The 20,517-nt window shown below is 41.9% G+C and overlaps 1 protein-coding gene across 2 annotated transcripts in view; it reads left to right on the forward strand.

Moving 5' to 3' along the window:
• The window catches only part of LOC132887851 (golgin subfamily B member 1-like), a 225,383-nt gene that overhangs the window by 36,468 nt on the left and 168,398 nt on the right, over window positions 1-20,517 (forward strand). For both annotated transcript variants that reach the window (XM_060923586.1, XM_060923587.1), the window contains exon 3: window positions 9,144-9,281. In XM_060923586.1, coding sequence (XP_060779569.1) covers window positions 9,144-9,281 — 138 coding nt within the window. The remainder of the gene's footprint in view (window positions 1-9,143; window positions 9,282-20,517) is intronic.

The following is a 20,517-nucleotide window of genomic DNA, read 5'->3' on the forward strand; positions in this document are numbered from 1 at the left end:
GTCCAGTGTATTCCATCCTCTGGTGGCACATGTCACATATTGGTAGAATTTAGGGAGTACAGTTTTCAGATTTGCTTGGTTGAAGTCTCCTGTTACGATAAAAATCCCATTGGGGTGAGCGGTCTGTAGTTTGTTGATTAGTTGCTAGCAAGGTGCCTAGTGCTAGCTTGATGCTAGCACTTGGTGGAATGTATACAGCCACAACAATAATGACAGTGAATTCCCGTGGAACGTAAAAGGGTCAGCACTTAGCTGTTATGTACTCTAAGTCTGGCGAGCAGTGTCTATGATGGTTACGTTTGTGCACCACATATTATTAGAGTAAATGTGCAGGCCCCCTCCTCTGCTCTTACTGGAGTCCTCGTTCCTGTTGGCTTAGTGAACTGTGCGACCCGCTAGTGTGATAGATTCATCAGGGATCCCGGTATGAAGCTAGGTCTCAGTTATCATTATCAAACAGTCCTGCACGGGTTTCTGTGCTGCATCAGTCAGCTCCAGTTCTTCCATTTTGTTGCTGAATGATCTGGCATTGGTAATGTAGATGCTGGGAAGCGCAGGCTTGTAGGGAGCCTTCTTTAGCCTGGTTTGTATTCCAGCTCTGTAACCCCATTTTTGCTTTCTCTCTCTCCTCCACCTGCATCTGTAGCCTGGTATGGTAACCCACAGAGACCCCACTGGATGTATGATCTCCTTTGGGGTAGTTAGATGTTGGTAGATCCTGATGAAATCAAACTCTCTGTATAAAGTCCCAATCTTAACAGATCCTCCCGCTTGTATGTGGAGTTCGCAAGTGTTCATGCCAATGAACAAGTAGGCTAACAAAACGCGGCACCATTCAGGAGAGCAAAGCTGCTGCATACATGTCCGCTACCATCTTGCTGCTGATGAACCAGCTGCTTGTGGATGGAACTCGCCTGGAATGGCTGACTGAAGGTTGGACAGTCCTGATCTTGAAGGACCCACAGAAGGGAGCAGTCCCATCCAACTACTCCCTAATAACCTGCCTCTACATAACATGGAAGCTCCTGTCAGGCATCATAGCGGATAAGATGACCAGGCACATGACTCAATACATGAGTGAGACCTAGAAAGGAATTGGTAGGAACACCAGAGGAACAAAATATCAGTTACTGGTAGATAGTGGAGTAGCTTGAGACTGCAGAACCAGACATAGCAATCTGTGCACCGCCTGGATTGACTACAAGAAGGCCTATGACTCGATGCCCCACACATGGATCCTGGAATGCTTGAAGCTGTACAACATCAACAGGACTCTCAGAACCTTCATCAAGAACTCAATGAGGCTGTGGGAAACAACCCTAGAGGCCGACTTCAAGCCAATAACACAGGTCACAATCAAATGTGGCATATACCAAGGAGACGCCCTATCCCTGCTGCTGTTCTGCATAGAACTGAACCCCCTCATCCAGATCATCACCAGGAGCGGCTATGGATACAAACTGTGAAATCGCGCAACCATCAGCCACCTCCTCTACATGGATGCTGTATGTCAGGTCTGAGTGAGACATCGACTCATTGATCCACACCACCAGGATTTACAGCAATGATATTGGAATGTCATTTGGACTAGATAAGTGTGCCCGGATGGTAACAAGGAGAGGGAAAGCAGTCAGAACTGAAGGTGTGGTGCAACCAGATGGCATAATAGATGTGAAAGACAGTTACAAGTACCTTTGAATCCTGCAGGCAAATGGCAGCCATGAGGAGGCCATGAAGAAAGCAGCAACAGTCAAATACCTATGGAGGGTAAGGCAAGTCTTGAGAAGTCAGCTGAATGGGAAGAACAAGGTATGGGCCATCAACACTGACACCCTGCCGGTCATCAGATACCCTGCTGGCATAATAAGCTGACCGAAGGAGGACATAGAGGTCACTGACATCAGGACAAGAAAACTCCTGACCATGTATGGAGGGTTTCACCCCAAGTCCAGCATCCTGAGGCTGTACACTAAGAGAAATGAAGGAGGCCGAGAACCAGTGAGCATCAGAGGCACTATCCAGGATGAAACAACAAAGATCCATGAGTATATCAGGGAGATGGCCCAGAATTATGAAGTGCTTCATGAATACCTCAGGCAGCAGAAACCCAATAAGGAAGTGCAAGTGGAACCATCATGGAAAGATGAACCACTGCACAGGATGTACCACTGGCAGATAGAAGAAGTAGCTGATATTGAAAAATCCTGCCAGTAGCTGGATAAAGCTAGACTGGAAGACTGCACAGAGGCAGTAATCATAGCTGCAGAGGAACAGGCCCTAAGCACAAGACTCATAGAGGCCAGGGTCTACCACATGAGGCAGGACCCCAGGTGCTGTGTGTGTATGTATCTGTGTGTGTATGTATGTGTGTGTGTGTGTGTATATATATATATAGGGATTACTAGTGCATCTCAAAAAATTAGAATACCATGAAAAAGTTCCTTTTTTCATAATTTAATTCAAAAAGGTAAACTTTCATGTATTCTATATTCATTACATGTAAAGTGAAATATTTAAAGCCTTTTTTGTTTTAATTTTGATGATTATGGCTTATAGCGCATGAAAATCAGAAATCCAGTATTTCAAATTATTAGAATGTTCTCTAAGATCAATCAAAAAAGGATTTACAATACAGAAATGTCCAACTTCTGAAAAGTATATTCATTTATACACTCAATACTTGGTTGGGGCTCCTTTACCATGAATTACTGTATCAATGCGGTGTGGCATGGAGGTGATCAGTCTGTGGCACTGCTGAGGTGTTATTGAAGCCCAGGTTGCTTTGATAGTGGCCTTCAGTGTATCTGTATTTTTGGGTTGGGTGTTTCTCATCTTCCTCTTGACAATACCCCATAGATTCTCTATGGGTTTCAGGTCAGGCAAGTTGGCTGGCCAATCAAACACAGTAATATCATGGTCAGCAAACCATTTGGTAGTAGTTTTGGCATTGTGGGTAGGTGCTAAGTCCTGCTGGAAAAGGAAATCAGCATCTCCAAAAAGCTCGTCAGCAGATGGAAGCATGAAGTGCTCTAAAATCTCCTGGTAGATGGCTATGTTGACTTTGGACTTGATAAAATACAGTGGACCAACACCAGCAGATGACATGGCACCCCAAATCATCACAGACTGTGGAAACTTCACACTGGGCTTCAAACACCTTGGATTCTGTGCCTCTCCACTCTTCCTCCAGACTCTAGAACCGTGATTTCCAAATTAAATGCAAAATGTACTTTCATCTGAAAAGAGGACTTTGGACCACTGAGCAACAGTCCATTTCTTTCTCTCCTTAGCCCAGATAAGACACTTCTGACATTGTCTCTGGCTCAGGAGTAGCTTGATATTAGGAATGCGAAAGTTGTATCCCCTTTCTTGAAGATGTCCGTTTGTGATGGGTCTTGATACACTGACACCAGCCTCAGTCCACTCCTTGTGAAGCTCTCCCAAGTTCTTGAATCAACTTTTCTTGACAATCCTCTCAAGACTGCGGCCATCCCTGTTGCTTGTGCACCTTTTCCAGCCACCCTTTTCAGCAATGACTTTTTGTGGCTTACCCTCCTTGTGGAGGGCATCAGTGATCATCTTCTGGACAACAGTCAAGTCAGCAGTCTTCCCCATGATTGTGGTTGTGTGTACTGAACTAGACCGAGAGATACACTGTGTTCATACTGTTTTACTCAAACTCGAAATGAAATATTCTAATATTTTGAGATGGGATTTTTTTTTTTTAATGTTTTTGTAGCATCTTGCTTTATCTGGCCTCCACTGTGGAAAATTTTTTTGATTACAATTCAAATGCTTTTGTAAAATTGATTTACATATAAAATAACTACATCATGAAGAATTAGAGCCCCAGATGAGTGAAAATATTGAATACATTTCCTCTTTTTGATTGCTTGGGTTAAAAATGCCAAGTTATGATGACTGAATTGATTATTTGATACATTTTGGGTATTTAATATGGCGAAATAGGACACAATGGAAAAATCAAGAACACACCGGAAAGATGAGAATAACGGCGGTGGTAAAAGAACAGCGACTGTACTGGCTAAAGGTCGCACAGGTCTCTGCTGCGGTGCGCGAGCAACGGGACATCACTACCGCACCGGACGGAGCACGAGGTGGGGGTGGGGCAAAATGACTGGCCGTAGATTCTATCAAAAGTTCGATCTAAATTGACCATGGTTGCAAAATATTGGCCAAAAATACGCAAACACTACGAAATATGAAAGTAAGATGAAAAAGAAACATTCTATTGCCTTGTACTGCAAGACTAAAACAAAATAAAACCGTCAAAACTCACCTTTTCAGTGATAACGTCCGAACAGATCACCCGTGTAACAGAAAGACTGCAAATGGAAGCATGATCAACTTCTAACTGTTGGAGTGGAAAATTCCATTCTACACATGCAAATTGTTAATGTGTGTCCTTCCCCGCACACAAACACACTACGGTAAAAAATAGACCACAACTCATTTTATAGCTCAGAAATTCATACAAGACCAACTACCATTGTAACATATTCTGTAAGAAACATATTCTATACCTAACTTTCAGCTTTCGTTTTAAAAAACAAAATCGCAAATTTATAACTAAATTTTTATATGGCATAGTGATTGTTACTACTTTTGGTGAGGTAGTGACCTTGGCCCTGAGGCTTTCCGTTTAGATCAAAACACACGATTGTATTGGTTTTGGATATGCGGAAAACGGAGTTACGACAGTGATGAAATATTTTGCATGGTGTTTTATTACGGTTATGATTATTCTGTGAGCGCACCAATCCTTAGGTGTATAAAGTTACAACTTAAAATACAATTAGTGATAACTGTAGACTTTTCAGTGGACTACAGCCTTTTTAAGGGAATGCGATGTAGTCAACCATTTATCATGTCCCAGATCAAGCTGCCATTTTTCCACAAATTTGCAGAATTTTTGCCAAATTCTGAATATTCACATCAAAGATTTAGTTTTATCTGTATTATTCTTTCATCATTTTATTTCAAATTAAAACCAGCATCACCATTCAAAACCGTATAGTTTATTGACTGAGAGTATATTTAGTGGGGTACCCCCACAGTACCCAGTTTCTGAGACAGACCTATGAATGAAGGAACGAGAGGTCTTTCAAGTGGAAATGTTGGTCTTCCATCAGCCCATGCAACATTGCGATTTAAGTCTTTTAAAATCTGTAGCATGAGCTGTGTTTCTTAACATGACTGTTCTTTGTGGCTGTACACACAGATTTAGATTGTAATTGAAGTTTGCTTCCTGTTTACAAATAAATTAAGAGTTGAGTGGTATTATTTAGTATTAAGTGATATGTTAAACATATTGCAGTACTTGAAGGTGTCTTCATGATTTACTATATTTGTTACTACACACAATTTTGCTTATGAAGTACCTTAAAGGGTCTGAGAGGTGGTCCAGCATTCCAAAAAAAAATGTGAATGTTGATATCATGCTATCATATTGGCCAAACATTATTATTAATTATTATACAGAGGGGCCACTTTTTCCATGGAATAAAACATGTATTCTATTCCCTTCAAATGGGTTTATTGATGCCATGCAAAATTATCATATCGCTTATCCTCCATGTATTACCCCACTCTTCCCAATGGAGAATGAGCATCCAATATGATCATATTGCACATTGTCAAGACAACACGATGTCACACATCGGAGCTCGTACGAAGCCCCAGTGATAACTTTTCTGCTGCGCATGCGCACAATCATTTCTTTGTCAGCCGTGAAAGAGAGAAGACGAGGCTAATCCAGTGCTAGGTTTAAGAACTAAATAAATGAACTGAAACTAAAGACACGCTGAACACTCAAAAGACTACCAAAACTTAATTATATATTCACACACATTTACAAGAGAAAAACATACCAACAGACATCGAAATACTGGAAAAGAGACACGTTAGAGATGTAAAACTTACGCGCTAGTGAGTGACTGTGACTGACAGTTTGTAAACAAATATGGCCGCATGGTTTGCTTGGCTAAAAGTGGAAGATTTTGAGAGAATTTTGGCTGTCTGGTCGCTCCGTTGTGTGTAGTTGTCGCTGTTGATTTTAAAAGTAACTAAGTAAATTACACAGGGAAAATAATAATAATAATAATAATAATAATTATTATTATTATTATTATTATTATTTGGCTTGACTGCGTTAGCATGGGCCTGCACTAGCATTACACCAGCTAGGAAGGAAACTGGACTGCTGTTGTAACAGCACTGAGTCGCGGGTAAGCTCACGTTGGCCTTCGCTAACATTATTGCTGCGCCGGCTGGAAGCTGGCTGGAAGCTAACTGGACTGCCGCGTTAACGGCACCGAGTCACGGGTAAGCTAGTGTCGGCCTTTGTTAATGTTACTGCTACACCGGCTGGAAGCTAACTATGTTGCCGCACTAACTGCACCAAGTCGTGGGTGAGCTGCCGTCAGCCTTCGCTAATGTTACTGCTATGCCAGGTGGAAACTAACTGGACTGCTGCATTAACAGCACCAAGTCGTATGTAAGCTAGCATCAGTTTTTGCTAATGCTACCGTTATGCCAGGCGTAAGCTAACTGGATTGCCACGCTAACAGCACTGCGTCACAGATAAGCTAGCGTCGGCCTTCGCTAACGTTACTGCTATGCCAGGTGGAAGCTAACTGGACTGCTGCGTTAACAGCACCGAGTCGTGGGTAAGCTAGCATCAGTTTTTGCTAATGCTACCGTTATGCCAGGCGTAAGCTAACTGGATTGCCACGCTAACAGCACCGAGTCACAGATAAGCTAGCATCGGCCTTCGCTAACATTACTGCTATGCCAGGTGGAAGTTAACTGGACTGCTGCGTTAACGGCACAGAGTTGCGGGTAAGCTAGCATCAGCCTTCGCTAATGTTACTGCTATGCCAGCTGGAAGCTAACTGGACTGTTGCGTTAACAACACCAAGTTGTGGCCTTCACTAATGCTACTGCTACGCCAGTTGGAAGTTAATTAGACTGCCGCGCTAACAGCACTGAGTTGCGGGTAAGCTAGCATTGGTTTTCGAGAATGCTGATATGAAGTTTGTGTATGTATAATAATAATAATATTGGCTGGCTTTTTTCATGGTCTATCAGATATATTCCATTCAGCTAGCATGATATTGAGCTCGTTTTCGATTGGTTCAATATCATGCCATCTGAATGGAATTTATCTGATAGACCACGAAAAAAGCCAGCCAATATTATTTAAATAGATTGTTCTCTTCACTTTCAAGAATACCATTTTTAGTTTCGGTAGCCATCAACAGAAACTATGCGAAGCTTTGGCAGGAGTATGGTGGTGGTTGGGGCTGCTGAGCATGATTCAGGAATGACTCGACCACACATTTTCTCCATCCTTGGCAGAGAATGTACAGCATAGCTCTGCAGCATGTCTTTCAGTAAATCAGTGGCGTTAATTTTTAAAGATTCTATTACTCTATAGTATTGTTTGTACAAGAATGTGCTGGCTAAATATATTTTGCAGTTCACCTTTATTGATGGCCTATGTTTAGTGCACAAAAAAAGTAGATCTGAATCCCAGAATTGCAAACTGCATGCCCACCCAATAAATGAATATCCAAGTAGTTGAATATTTGGGTCCAGCTTAGGTCCTACTTGATCCGTAAGTGCTAAAGAAGGCAGCTGGACTTGCTTGAAATTCTTGAAGACGTTTCACTTCTCATCCAAAAGGCTTCTTCAGTTCTGTCTGACTAGTGGGGAGTTCCAGGTATTTATTCTCTAGTGGACCAGAAGTAAACCTGGGGGGGGGGTGTTATTAAGGTCACATGGGTTGTTGACCCTCTCAGTCATCCTGTAGGTGTTGGGGTCACTGGAGGCCGGGTGTGAACGGTGTTAGCAGCCTAGAGGGTTGTTGGGGTGATCTGTGGGTTGTCTCTCTCTGCCATCATGCGAGTCATTTGAAGTCAGCTGAGTCTTGGTGTGGCTGTGTATTCAGTTTTCTGGGAAGTGTGCCAAGGACTGCATTGTAGGTGGCTCATAAATGGTGTCTCAGACCACCTCCTCTGTTCAGCGATGGTCATTCCAGGTTGACGAGCATGGCTTCTTTTACTCCTCTTTCAAACCACTGGTCTTCTCTGCCTAGAATGCATACATTGCAGTCCTGTAGCGAATGTTCTTTGTTATTGAGATGAAGATAGACTGCAGAGTCCTGGCCTGATGAACTGGCTCTCCTGTGTTGAGCCATGCGCTTGTGAAGCGGTCGTTTCATTTCTCCAATGTACAGGTCTGTACATTCCTCACTGCACTGAATTGCGTACACTACGTGTCTGGATATTTTGTCCTTAGGGTGGACTAGTTTCTAGTAGAATGTTACTGGGTCTGAAGTGTACAGGGATGTTGTGTTTGTGGAAGATCCTCCTGAGTTTCTCAGATAGTCCAGAAATGTAGGGAATGACAATGTTCTTGTGTTTGTTGCTGTTTTCTTCCCTGTCCATTATGTTTTTCTTTTTTTTTCTGGTCTTGACGAAAGCCCTGTTGGGATACCCGCACTTCTGAAGTGCTTCCTTGATGTGTTTTTGCGCCTTCTCTTTTCCCTCTACCGTTGTAGGAATGTTCTGAGCCCTGTGATGTAAGGTCCTAATGACCCCCAGTTTGTGTTCCAGTGGGTGGTGAGAATCAAACAGTAGGTATTGGTCTGTGTGTGTGGGTTTCCGATAGGCCTTGATGCTAAAGCTTCTGTCTTGTTTGATGTGCACACTGCAGTCCAAAAAGGCTAGGTTGTTTCCACTGATGTTCTCCCAAGTGAACTTGATGATATTGATGTGTTCTGTGAAGGCTTTCACCTCATAGGTTTTGATTTTTACCCAGGTGTCATCCACATACCTGAACTTTCTTTAGCACCTATGGTTTACGGTGACCTGGATGACTGAGAACCTTCATAGTCCTACTTGATCCAATAGCAGTATTGTTCAAATTGAGCTCAGCCTCCTTACGCCCCCCCCCCCCCCCCCCTTTTAGTGTGAAAGAGCTTTTGTATTTTCAAATAATCTCAACGTATTATTCAGTATTTAGGCTGCATGCAAGTTTGACTAGTGAAGAATGCATTAAACACCTTCCTTCTTGCTTTGTGTTTTTATTTTCTGTTTATCTTGCTGTCTTTTTCTCAGGCTGGCGAGGGTAGTGTGAACCCCTCTCTCTCTGAGGAGACGGAGCGTTTGGCTCAGATGGAACAGCTCGTGTCTCAGTTAAAGGAGATGATCCGAGAAAAAGATGTAGCTCTGCACACAAAAGATGAACAGCTCAAGGTGATCAGCTCTAGATTACTACTTCGTGAATACTTTTCAAATATTATTTAAATATGCAGTGAGTGTGCCGTACCATCTTTTCACACCATTCCTATTCAATTAACATAATGTTAACGTTACATTATACAAATTAGCAATGTATGGAATAAAACCGAGCAGGACGTGGTTTTTAGAAAAATAATAACTGGCCAATCTGATGTCACTACCTAATTGCTATTTAATACTCAGTCAATAAATAAGGTAAATGATTTTATTAATTAAATACCACCATTCTTTTTTCTTTTTTTAAAGATTTTTTTTGGCTTTTTTCACCTTTATTGGCTAGGACAGTGTAGAGACAGGAAATGAGCGGGAGAGAGAGACGGGGAGGGATCGGGAAATGACCTCGGGTTGGAATCGAACCCAGGTCCCCGGATTTATGGTATGGCGCCTTATCCACCTGAGTCACGACGCCCCCTCCACCATACTTTTTCATGTTTAATGTTGTGTAATACCTGTGAAACCATTCCCTTTTTTTTTGCTCAGTCTATTTTCAGTCAGTTTTCAGTTTCTCCTCCAAACGTATTTTCGCAGAAAAATAACAATAATCCATTTCATTCACGTTCATTATACCTGTAACTGAGTAAGAATATAATACTGAATGTAGAAAATACATTCTGTTTAGTTTACTGTATGTAGTAGGAGTATGAACATCAGGCTTCCACACAATACGATATCAATATGGATTCTTAAGATGAGTCACTATTTGATACCAAATCTCCTATAATTGGATACGATTCATTTGTAGCTTCCGACTGATACACTACCATTCAAAAGTTTGGGGTCACCCAGACAATTTTGTGTTTTCCATGAAAAGTCACACTTTTATTTACCACCATAAGTTGTAAAATGAATAGAAAATATAGTCAAGACATTTTTCTGGCCATTTTGAGCATTTAATCGCCCCCACAAATGTGATGCTCCAGAAACTCAATCTGCTCAAAGGAAGGTCAGTTTTATAGCTTCTCTAAAGAGCTCAACTGTTTTCAGCTGTGCTAACATGATTGTACAAGGGTTTTCTAATCATCCATTAGCCTTCTGAGGCAATGAGCAAACACATTGTACCATTAGAACACTGGAGTGAGAGTTGCTGGAAATGGGCCTCTATACACCTATGGAGATATTGCACCAAAAACCAGACATTTGCAGCTAGAAGAGTCATTTACCACATTAGCAATGTATAGAGTGGATTTCTGATTAGTTTAAAGTGACCTTCATTGAAAAGAACAGTGCTTTTCTTTCAAAAATAAGGACATTTCAAAGTGACCCCAAACTTTTGAATGGTAGTGTATGTGACCTAAATTTTTTCAGAATCTGGAGTAGGCTTACCATTAATGCATGAGTCATGATGACGGATATAATTTTTTAATATCAGAATTATGGGCACATCACCTTGCGAGCCTCATTTTTAAAATATCAGTTTATTTTTTACACACCACTTGTTTGTCTTTTTTTGATAGCAGTCCTTCCATCCATCCATTATCTATACTGCTTACCTGTCAGGGGAAGCTGGAGCCAGTCCCAGCTGACTTTGGGTGAGAGGCAGGATACACTCCGGGCAGTTCACCAATCTATCGCATAGATGACTTGCAACCACGTGATCAAAATGTGCTACGTCATGAGCGTCCGCCATCATGGTGGATATACTGTACAAAGCAACTAGGATGGCAGCTGCTGAAAGCGTGTCTGTAAACAATGCTGAATTTTCTCAGTATTGCCGCGATTTGAACGGTCGACCAAAGATTCGATACAAAGACAAGATAGATGTGTGTGGTTTTGACCCATATTATTTTAAAAAGTCAGACTTTTCTGAAGATAAGATGCTTCTACCGACCATCGAGTATGGATGCAGGTCATTTCATCCAATAGTTAAGACATTTTGTCCAAAGCCTTTTTCATATGCACTGTCAATCATTTTATATTTCAGGTATTTATTTGTTCGAAAAAAGGAGGAATTCTCAATGGAATTTGACCAAAGCAGCTTCAACACTAAAGAGCATACTAAGGGGGGGGTAACCACGTAGGCCTGTGCCACTTGCTGACCCTGGGACACGTTAACTCCCTTGTCATTGCAGGCTGCTCGGTTGCATGTCTGTTTCCGGCTTGATCAACTTAGAAAACTTTAATGTCCCCGAAAGGCAATTTGTTGTACAGTACAGGCATATGACAGAACAGACAAAACAGACATTTAATAGACACCTGCAGCACTATTCATCTAACACGTACAGTACAATGAAATGGAGTATATTGCACTTCCCTACAAGGCCTAATATCATAAAAGAATAATGCATAACATGCACACATCAATGAGTGGAATACAGTAAGAAGTATATTGCACTTGCCTAAAGGCCTAATGTCATAATAAGTAAAACTACTGTATAGTATATTGCACTTCCCTAAAAGGCATAATGCCATAAATAAATAAAACTACTGCGCTGTGCTACACCACTATTCATCAATACATAACACACATCCATAAATAGAATACAATAAGAAGTATATTGCACTTCCCAGAAGGCCTAATATCGTAAATTAAGGAAAATACTACACAATGCTACAGATATTCTTCTAGTCTTACCCCTCCCCACATCTTATTTAATTGAGTTATTGCCATGGGAATGAATGAGTTTTTTGCTCAATTTGTCCTGACGTTGGGGCATCTATATCTACGACCAGAAGGGAGCGGCTTGAATTCCACTGAAAGTGGATGAGTTATATCCATGCAAACCTTGTCTGCCCTCTGTTCTAATCTGGTCAGATATAGTTGGTACAGGTCTACCTGTTGCTGACCTATAATTTTTCCACAGGTTTTAACAATCTTCCCCAATTTGTTCCTATGGGTGATTTTGGAATGCCCATACCAGCATACAATGCAGTACGAGAGAATACTCTCAATAAAGGACTTGTAAAACATGGTCAAAATTTTGTCATCAACATTAAAATAATTAAGTTTTCTAAGAAAATACAAGCGCTGTTGGCCCTTTTTAAAAACAGCATCAGCACACTGGTCCCAAGATAATTTATGGTCGATAATAAGACCGAGGTATTTGTACTCCGTCACCATCTCTATCTCCTCTCCTTTAATCAGAGACGGAGTGATTGAGGGAGCCTCACGTCTGAAATCAAAGACCAGCTCTTTGGTCTTGGATGCGTTCAAATGCAACTGGGAGGCTTCACACCAGTCAACAAATTCTTGCAACACTGGACCATGTTCAGATTCGTCTCGTCATATTAAATCTTTAGACGTGGAGAAGTGCTCTCGCGGGGGCTTTGTTCGCGAATCCCGGGCCGAGGCACAGTCCTACTGACCTGAGCCCATTCTCTTTCAAAGGGGGAGGCTTAGAGGGAGGTGTCTGTAAAATTTGGCTTCGCTGTGAGCTCTCCTGGCCAAGTTATTAATTTTTAAAGCTGGCTGGAGCATATTAAATCTTTCAACGCGAAGCAGTACTCTCGTGGGACTTTGGTTCGCAAACACCGGAATACCTGAAATATAAAATAATTGATGGTGCATATGAAAAAGGCTTTGGATGAAATGTCTTAACTATTGGACAAAATGGTCATTGGACGAAGTGTCCTGATCCCCTCATCTCCTCTCTGTACTAAGCCTCAGAGTTTCCTCGCCCTCTTTCCAAATCACAGACGGAATTCTAAAAAAACAGAATATGCCACATTCGCGAGTACTGTTGTGACCAAAACCATATACAGCACAAAGATATGGCATAGCTAAAAGAACACTTAAAGCAGTGGAAAAACAGAGTTTCGCACGCGTGACTGTTTTGTATGTAATATCTCTTGACCCCGCATTTGTATATCCACCAACATGGCTGACATCCAGGTTTCTATTTTGCTTTGACGTCACTTGTAAGTCAAGGATGCCTAACAGAACCAAAAATCCGCACTCACATTGACACCTATGGGCAATTTAGATTAGCCAGTTGACGACATAATCCTCTTGTCTTGGGACTGTGGGAAGAAACTAACGCAGGCATTCAAGCAGTCCATTTATAATCAAAAATTGTATATTGATATATTTTATAATTGTTGTTTTTAATTTATCAGTTGATACCTTTTAAATTGATGCATCAATCCAAATCCTCTCATTGTTACATCACCCCTATTATGTAGCATTTAAAAATAATCCGAGATGTCCACAAGCACTGGCGACCAGTGGTTTTCTCTGCCTACACAGACGGTCTGTGCCGGCTACTTGATCCCAGAAAAAAATTAAAAACTTGCCTTTCAATGTTCAATCGGTTTATATCGTCTCTGCTGCCCATAATTTGCTTCAAATCCAATTATTTCACCATGAAATAGTTTTCGATTCAGGTCTGTCCAGGGCTTGATGTTAACAGTTGTCCGATTGGATGGGACAAGTTGATGTTTGGTCCAGACAAATCAAATCTGCATCTGCTTGTCCGATGGGACAAATTGAATTACACCCAACTTTCCCGGACGTTCTGGGAGAGTCTCTCATATTGATATCCGCTCCCTGAGAGAGAGCGCGAGCGCATGCTGATTGCTCAGTCTTGCTAAGTAGATCAGTCAGTTTTCTGTGTGGGCAGGCTTTACGTCTTCTCTCCCAGACCAAGACAGCGAGTGCATCCTGATTGCTCTGTCTTGTTAAGTAGATCAGTCAGTGTTAGGGATGTTAACCGATGACCGTTTGACCGATGGTTGATCGAATCAACGTCAACCGGTTAATTTTTTTTTGGTTGTCGGTTAAAAAAAAAAAATCAATCGTTTTGAAGCTGCCGATTTTGGAGCGGAGAACCTGGAATTCTGTGTTGTAAACGCTTGGGGCATGCCATGTGGTGTAAGGACGACAGCTGACAAATCAGAAACACCCATTCAGTCATGTCCCGCCCCAGTTGAAGACAGCTGCCACTCGGCGAAAGAAAAGTGTAGACACAGGCTTTTTAGCTTACAAATGACTATTCCGTTTTTTTTTTAAATTATTATTAGAAGGCACATCGAGTTTAGTCCTGCCTTGGCCAGTGCATTCTGAAAGTATGTTTCGGTCTGTAGCCAACAATGCATGTTATTGCAGATCATATCTCTCCACACAAACTAAAGGCGCAGATGCTGACTTTTGGAGGGAAGGGGAGAGAATGAACTGACAGCGGTGTCTGGAGGGGGAGTGACAAACGCAGCTTTTATGTCTGTGAGCCAAGTCGGTGACGGCTTCAGAGCAACTTCAATACCATGCAGTAATGGCGTGTTGATATTGGTAACGGCATTATAACGATTGTAGCTAATTAATTAGATTTCCCGGCGTTATAACAGCCTTTATTTTAACGCCGTTATTCCCATCACTGAATGTTATGTACTACTTCTAGCACTTGACTTTATTTTCAACGCCATCATGGCCAACTGAAACTGTCTCTAAGCTGGAGCCATTTGTCCTCCGCTCCAATACAAACCCCTCGACATCAGTGCCACGTTTGACTAAATGTTTCGCGCTGTAGAAAAGGTAAATGTGAGTGGAGGGCAGCGACTGGGACTGAATGTGTGGATGCTCGCGGTTAGATTTAGAATAGATTCTAATAATTCCAATTCTAGAATTTTAACAGGGATGCAAACGGCGCGCCTTTTGGCGGATGCCGCCTTTTTCACGGCTGAATCGTGCAGATCCAATTTTTTTTTTTTTTTTTAGGGAGGGCGTTGGAGTGTCTGAATAATTTCATCAGAGTAAATTCTGTATTAAAATTACTAAATAAGCAAATGCCGTTACAGTCCATGAAACAGGAAGTATGAGAAGAAAACAGTAAATCAGAAAGCTGTGCACATTTGCGCAGCTTCCGTGAAAACGTGCGCAGCTTTCTGATTTACTGTTTTCTTCTCATACTTATACTTCCTATGTTTCATGGACTGTAATGGCATTGGCTTATTTAGTAATTTTAATACAGAATTTACTCTGATGAAATTATTCAGACACTCCAACGCCCCACCTAAAAAAAAAAAATCGGATCTGCATGATTCAGCCGTGAAAAAGGCGGCATCCGCCAAAAGGCGCACCGTTTACTCATAGGTTAACCGACTTTAACCGGCTAATGAGGCTCGGTGGTCGGTCAAGATTTTTTTTTTAGTTTTCGCCATCCCTAATCAGTGTTCTCTGTGGGTTTTCACAAAATGCCACCGAAGAAGAAACCTACAACCTTCCATGGGCCAAATAAATATCAAGTCTGTTTTCTGCAGGTTTGTGTATGGGCCATTCCATGTCAAATCTCCGAATGCTCCCACTCGACCATCTCAGATTTGGCTGAAAAAAATCCAGGAGGTTCACACACTTCCCAATAGGAAAAGTCCCAAATTTTAGCTCCCAACTCCTTATAGTTTTGTCATAAAAAAAAAAAAAATACTTTTGCAACTAACCTCAGACCCGTTTTGAGCAGAGTTTTTTGGGGAGCCACTTTGCTGTATCTAGAAAAGTATTTAAGCCAGGTCCTTCACATTTTCAAGGGTCAAAATCTGGCACCAGTACTTGTAGAATATGGACTTTTACATGTGTGCTTTTGGTTTATCATAGAATTCTGGGGGCTTGAATTTGCTCGGAAATTCTACACTACGCTCTGTGGCAGCATATTTGACTGTGGACTGTGGAAAGTGCAGTTTCAAAGACAGAGGCTTGATATTGCACATACACCTTCCCATATATACTTTGTACTTTGTGTTCTAAAACTGCCCCTCTGTGATGAGCGGTTTGGAAGATATTAAAGTTTAAAAATGGAAAAAATTAATTTGGTGACATTTTTGGCATGTTATAGCAAAAAAATGACAGCATCCACAAACATAAAATTGACTGTTTTAGAAAGATTAGATGTCTGTTTTTAACGCATCCAAAATTTGTGATAGTGTTCTGCCTTATTTTTGCAAAATGATTTTTTTTTGAAAATGCGGTGTTCGCATACACACACAGCATTCAAGGCCTATGAAAGCATTTTCAAATGCTAACAAAATGCCCTGAATTTATGACACACAGCTTAAACTCAACAAAATGCTTCATTTGGTTGATGGTAAACTAGACCTGAAGGATAACCTATATGCAACCTTTAGATACTGAAACATTGGCGCTCCAATATGGGTGAAAACCGAAACTTGTTTTCATTACAACATTTCTGTTGTACCATAATTCAGCAGATAAAGCAACCTGTATGCTTCAGTGAGTATTTATCCATGATAAGTCTTTTTTTTTCCACTTTCTTTCCATTTTTAAACTTTAATATCTTCCAAACCGCTCATCACCGAGGGGAAGTTTTAGAATACAAAGTACACAGTATGGGAAGGTGTATGTGCAATATCAAGCCTCTGTCTTTGAAATTGCACAGTCCTTCAAATATGCTGCCACAGAGCGTAGTGTAGAATTTCCAAGCAAATTCAAACCCCCAGAATTCTATGATAAACCAAAAGCACACATGTAAAAGTCCATATTCTACAAGTACTGGTGCCAGGTTTTGACCCTTGAAAATGTGAAGGACCTGGCTTAAATACTTTTCTAGATACAGCAATCTCAAAATGGCTCCCCAAAGAATTCTGCTCAAAACGGGTCCAGGGTTAGTTGCAAAACTATTTTTTTTTTTTTTTTTTTAATGACAAGGAGTTGGGAGCTAAAATTTGGGACTTTTCCTATTGGGAAGTGTGTGAACCTCCTGGAATTTTTTCAGCCAAATCTGAGATAGTCGAGTGGGAGCATTCAGAGATTTGACATGGAATGACCTGTATATCTCATCTCATTATCTCTAGCCGCTTTATCCTGTCCTACAGGGTCGCAGGCAAGCTGGAGCCTATCCCAGCTGACTACGGGCGAAAGGCGGGGTACACCCTGGACAAGTTGCCGGGTCATCACAGGGCTGACACATATGCCGCTTTTCCACTACAAACGCGGCTGAGTCGGGCTGAGCCGTGCCGTGCTGAGTCGAGCTGAGTGGGGCTGTTGGAGTTGCATTTTGACTACAACCGCGCTGAACCGTGCTGGCTGGAAGTGGGTGGACACATTGGGTGGAGTTAGCGAAAGTGGGTGGACGTCACGTGATGTCGTTAAGCAGCGCAAACAGTGATATCACTGAGCTTTTAAGCGGTAGTCTCACGACCCGAATAGTAAACAATAAACATGGAGGACATGGAGTCGTTAGTGTTGCTGGTCTTGGTGCTGTGGCTTGTTGTCACCGACAACGCCAACAGATACTGGCAAGAGCGTATAGATGAGGCGAGGCGCATAAGGCTTCATAATTCTCGTAATTCGTAATTCTTCTCCTTCCGGGTTTACGGTGTTTACAGATCCTAGTGTGCTCGCGGGGCGTGTGTGGGCATGTGAGGACACTCCTCCTCACCAATCAGTGCACAGGGGAGTGTCTGCTCACGCCCCTAGCCCCACTCGGCTCGGTTTGGCTCGCTTCAGCCCCACTCCAAAACGGTGCGAGTTTTAGGGGCTAAGCAGGGCTGAAGCGAGCTGAGTCGTGCTGTTTTTTGGTAGTCGAAACGCGAGCCGTGTCGGGCTGAAGTGAGCTGAAGCGAGCTGAAGTGAGCTGAAAAAGGGTAGTGGAAAAGGGCCAGTAGACACAGACAACCATTCACATTCACATCTACGGTCAATTTAGAGTCACCAGTTAACCTAACCTGCATGTCTTTGGACTGTGGGGGAAACCGGAGCACCCGGAGGAAACCCACGCGGACACGGGGAGAACATGCAAACTCCACACAGAAAGGCCCTCGCCGGCCACGGGGCTCGAACCCGGACCTTCTTGCTGTGAGGCGACAGCGCTAACCACTACACCACCGTGCCACCCCGACCCGTATATATAAATCGTAATTAATATTTTCATTTTTAATAATTACTTTCATATCCAGTAGCTACCTGGAGTGCCCAAGCTCCCATACAGATGTATGGGGTCCCTTAGCTAAGGCCTTCATACTTATAAAGTGCAAATAGGTAATTGTGTGCAAATATTTATGCTGAAATTAAAACTGTACAATACACAATACTACACCAGAAGCACATCAAGTAACCTTACACATGCACCAAATGAGTTCACCATGTAGTTATGTTATAGAGCCAGGCACTATACTACAGAGGGTAACCGAGAAAGCCAAGCACACACACATCTGGAGAGAAATTTCATACATATTTTGCAAGTATTTTACAGGAAAATGTTTAGTAATTTATTAGCTGAGAATGCACCAGAAGGCATGTAAATTTCAAAATTTTCTGTAGGGGGCATGCCCCCAGACTCCACTAGCATTAGTGCGGTTTGCCGCCGCAAATTCCAGAGCCGCCTATTACTTTTTTTTGGCCGGCTACTTCAGATTTTCTGGAGAGCCCTGATTAATGCACAAACTACTTGTGATTTAAGATGCATGAAAATTTGTTGCTAAATACTTAACTAGCTAGAATCATACTAAATCATAAGTGCTGCAGCTGCTATGTTAGTTGAGTACAGTTTGTTTGGTTGTTTTTTCTTTCCCCTCTCGATAATGTATAATGTGTGTATCTGGTTGCTGCCATTTTGATGTCATTGTTGCGCATCGTATTATTCAGCAGTATAGTAGCTGACAAAAACGCAACCTTTTTTCTATTTTGCTTGGAGACATTTTGGAAACTCATTATGCTTATCATGGGAATGGAATGCAGAGCAAAGTACAAGCTAAACACAGTAACAGTAGAGGATTCTGGTTATCTGCAGACTTGTCAACAGTCTGGTTAATCTTTCAGTGCTGTGGGAGATTAACCAGGGTGAATTACACTGTGGTATGCATGTAGTAGCAATGTGCATTTTAGTTGATGCAATCTCAGCACTCGCCTGAGAAAATGTGAGAATGGGGGAGAGGTCTCATCTCATCTCTAGCCGCTTTATCCTGTTCTACAGGGTTGCAGGCAAGCTGGAGCCTATCCCAGCTGACTACGGGCGAAAGGCGGGGTACACCCTGGACAAGTCGCCAGGTCATCACAGGGCTGACACATAGACACAGACAACCATTCACACTCACACCTACGGTCAATTTAGAGTCACCAGTTAACCTAACTGCATGTCTTTGGACTGTGGGGGAAACCGGAGCACCCGGAGGAAACCCACGCAGACACGGGGAGAACATGCAAACTCCACACAGAAAGGCCCTCGCCGGCCACGGGGCTCGAACCCAGACCTTCTTGCTGTGAGGCGACAGCGCTAACCACTACACCACCGTGCCGCCCTGGGGGAGAGGTCTCAAAAGTTAATCAAATATCATCGTTTTGAGCTATGAACAGAAGCTTAATATAACAAACAACAACACTCATCTTTTCTATAAAAATGGAAACTGTTTCAGATCGTAGCAATATCTTCTGGGTAACTGTCTTTCAGAGCAGTACATACTCGTAATCTAATGCTAATCTGAGATATTTTACCCATGTTTGTGAAAGTAATGGAACAGTCCTTAGAGGTCCACTAAGGTGACAATGTGTCCCCCCCACACACACACAGACACTATACATCTGAAATAGTGTGTTAATGAGATGCAACCCTGACTTACGGACAGACCCGAACTCTACCTGTAAAATGAGGTTGAAACTATGCGGTATATCACACTTGTACGAAAAAAGGCAGAAATATTGCCGGAAACACCCGAGCTGCTTTCCGAATGGTTTCCGTAAAGTGTGACGTCACTTACAGTGTACAGCCATATTTGAGAGAAGAGAGAACAGTGAGGATCATTTGCATCAGTATTTTTTAAGATTATTTGAGGTATTGGTTGGATCCAGGTGTTGTGTGGAAGTGTAGCGTACAATATCCCAGCCAGGTTAGAGTCAAGTTATTTAAGGTTTTTGGTTTTTTTTTTTCCTTTTAAGTTTGTTAATCCAGGGGTGCCACCACTTCCTACCACTATGCTCTTGACTCATTCATATAAAACTTCATCATAAGTGTCAGAACAAGGCACAAATACAATACCAGGCTGGCTTCAAGGTCAAGTTATTCTCTGCCTCCAGCTCGTACTAATTTTGGTAAATTTAATATTCGATTTAAAGGAGCAGTAATCTGGAATAGTATTAATGAATCATTTAAATCTTTCAGTCTCGGTAAATTCAAGTCTTCTATCAAAGCCATTTTTTTTTAAATTCATATTAGTCTCTTCCAAATTTTTTTATTTTATTTTTTTTAGGTTTTTATGTCTTTGCATCTTTATTTTCATTTCTCATTGTTTTTTTCCTTTTTTTGTCAATGTTTGA

The sequence above is a fragment of the Neoarius graeffei genome, chromosome 6 (assembly GCF_027579695.1).
Source record: "Neoarius graeffei isolate fNeoGra1 chromosome 6, fNeoGra1.pri, whole genome shotgun sequence".
NCBI lineage: Eukaryota > Metazoa > Chordata > Actinopteri > Siluriformes > Ariidae > Neoarius > Neoarius graeffei.